The 2,158-nt window shown below is 37.4% G+C and overlaps 1 protein-coding gene across 1 annotated transcript; it reads right to left on the minus strand.

The window, feature by feature from the left end:
• Positions 1-633: 633 nt before the first annotated feature.
• LOC119615317 (TPR-containing protein DDB_G0280363-like) lies at positions 634-1,748 on the minus strand (the record flags this gene model as incomplete). Its single annotated transcript, XM_037971385.1, has 2 exons — positions 634-1,100; positions 1,230-1,748. Coding segments are annotated over 2 exons (986 nt in total), but the record flags the coding sequence as incomplete, so codon positions are not given.
• Positions 1,749-2,158: the final 410 nt, after the last annotated feature.

Genomic DNA, 2,158 nt, shown 5'->3' on the forward strand with positions numbered 1-2,158 from the left:
CACTATAGACAACACCATCAACACGCTGATACTGCTGCTGCTGCTGATGATGATCATCATCTTCATTACTATGATGAATATCATCACTATCAAAATCATTTAACTCAGATGGAAATAGTTTTATGGCACCATCAGTATGACGTCTCGGTTTATCGTCACGCAAACGTCTATGTTTACGAGAATAACGATCAGTTTTAAGAGAATGCTGTTGTTGCTGCAGCTGATCTTGTTCTAGCTGTTGGTTGCTGGTGATTGCAGTCGTGGTTGTGTTGTTGGTGCCAGCACCTGTATGTGGTTGATCATGTAGCGAACTACTACTCAAATGCATGTGAATGGGTTCTACACTTAAAGTGGTGGTATTTGATGATAATGATGGATTTGATGAAGTCGATTGTGGTTGTGCTGCATGATTAGCATTAGAACTTGGCAAAGTTTTACTACCACTACTGGACTTGACACATACTAAGGATTCTTTATTGTTCTTTTTTGATATGTCGGATAATGAGTCATGACTGTTATGATTTGCCAGACCCGGCGGTAGTGAAGAGGATTTGGTCTGTTGTAATTCATCCCAAAGATTTCCCTTTTTGTGCGAGTTGCGCATGCGGAAGTTTTTGCGTGAACAACCACCCTCTAAGCGATGGATTTCATCGTCATCATCATCGCTGAGATCATTGATAAAAATGGTATTTGGTGAGTATTTATCGTACGTTTCTTCTGTTGCAGGGCTGATCTGTGCTGAGGGTGATCGCCACCTGAAGAATTATTGGCCAAACCACCGGACATATTGGAATTATTGCTACTGGCCACTGAAGTCTTAGTTTGTCGTGACACGGATCGAGAATGTGATCTACGAGATCTACTTGTGGTGGTGGTGGTGTGTGCTTTCTCGTCGTCGTGACTAAGCGATGGCGAAGAATCTTCGTCGTTTGTAGTGGTGGTGGCTATATCGAGACCTTTTTCTTTGCATATTATATCATACAGAGCACTAATTGGACGCGATTCACTACGTACCCTTACGGCCCGTTTACGATTTGCAAAACGCTGAGTATTACGACTACGACCCGTTACCGTCTGTTGTGGAGGCAATTCGGCGTCGGCTGTAACACAAGGTTTAAAATTGGTACAAGCAAAAACTACACTACCATCGGCCGCCTGAATCGGTGCCGCTAATGGTAGATGACTATTATCTGCGTCTACAATAAAATCTGAGGGTGAACTACTATTACCTTTGATAGGTTTCTGCGATCTTCTGTTTGACGGCATAAAAGAAGGATCGTTGCGATTCTGTTGTCTCTGCTGATCGCTGTGAGTGTAAGCCCCACGAAAAAATGTTCCTGTATTTTCTTCAACTTCCTTCGATAATTTTTGCTGAGGACTTATGGATAGTGGTGGTGCTGGAAGAGTTGCTGTTGTCGTTTTCGGAAATTGATGTTCGTCTTTGATGAGTTTCGATGGTGTCCTATAGACACTTTGATAATTTTCATTAACCGAATCTTTAGCTTCGGGTGTATGGATCTTTAGATGAAGATCTGTATAGTAAGCTGGTGCTGTATGATGATGAAAGTGCGGATGATGTCCTTGATAACGTTTGGGTAATTTTCTCGATTGTGGTTTAGATGTTGATGATGATTCCTGTTGTGTTGACTGTTGTGATTGCGATTGCTGTTGTTGTTGCTGGCAGCTAGTTTTGGCAGTGGCTGAATTTGATGAACTTAAGTCATTCACAGAAACGTCAGTAGCGGATTCTGTAAGATAAGAAAACACATAATAAGTATAAGGAATTGTTTTTAATTTTATTAAAATTTCTCTATAAATTTAGTGGTTTTTTTTAAATTTTTTTTCTAATATTTTTTTAAATTAGAGACTTTCAACACTATTTTCTAAAATAATGAATTTTTCAAAAGTTTTCTAAAAAAGATAATTTTTAAAAAATTTTCTATAAAAACAGAATTTTTCGAAAATTTTCTTTAGAAAGAGAATTTTTCACAAATTTTTTAGAAAGAGAATTTTTCGAAATTTTTTTATTAAAAGAGATTTTTTCAAAAATTTCCTATAGAAAAGAATTTTTCGAAAATTTCCTGTAGAAAGAGAATTTTTCGAAAATTTCCTATAAAAAGAAAATTTTCTTTAGAAAGAAAATATTTCGAAAATTTTC

Source organism: Lucilia sericata, unplaced genomic scaffold, assembly GCF_015586225.1.
Source record: "Lucilia sericata isolate MDLA Ls3-8-SP2 unplaced genomic scaffold, ASM1558622v1 Contig004869F_arrow, whole genome shotgun sequence".
Taxonomy (NCBI): domain Eukaryota; kingdom Metazoa; phylum Arthropoda; class Insecta; order Diptera; family Calliphoridae; genus Lucilia; species Lucilia sericata.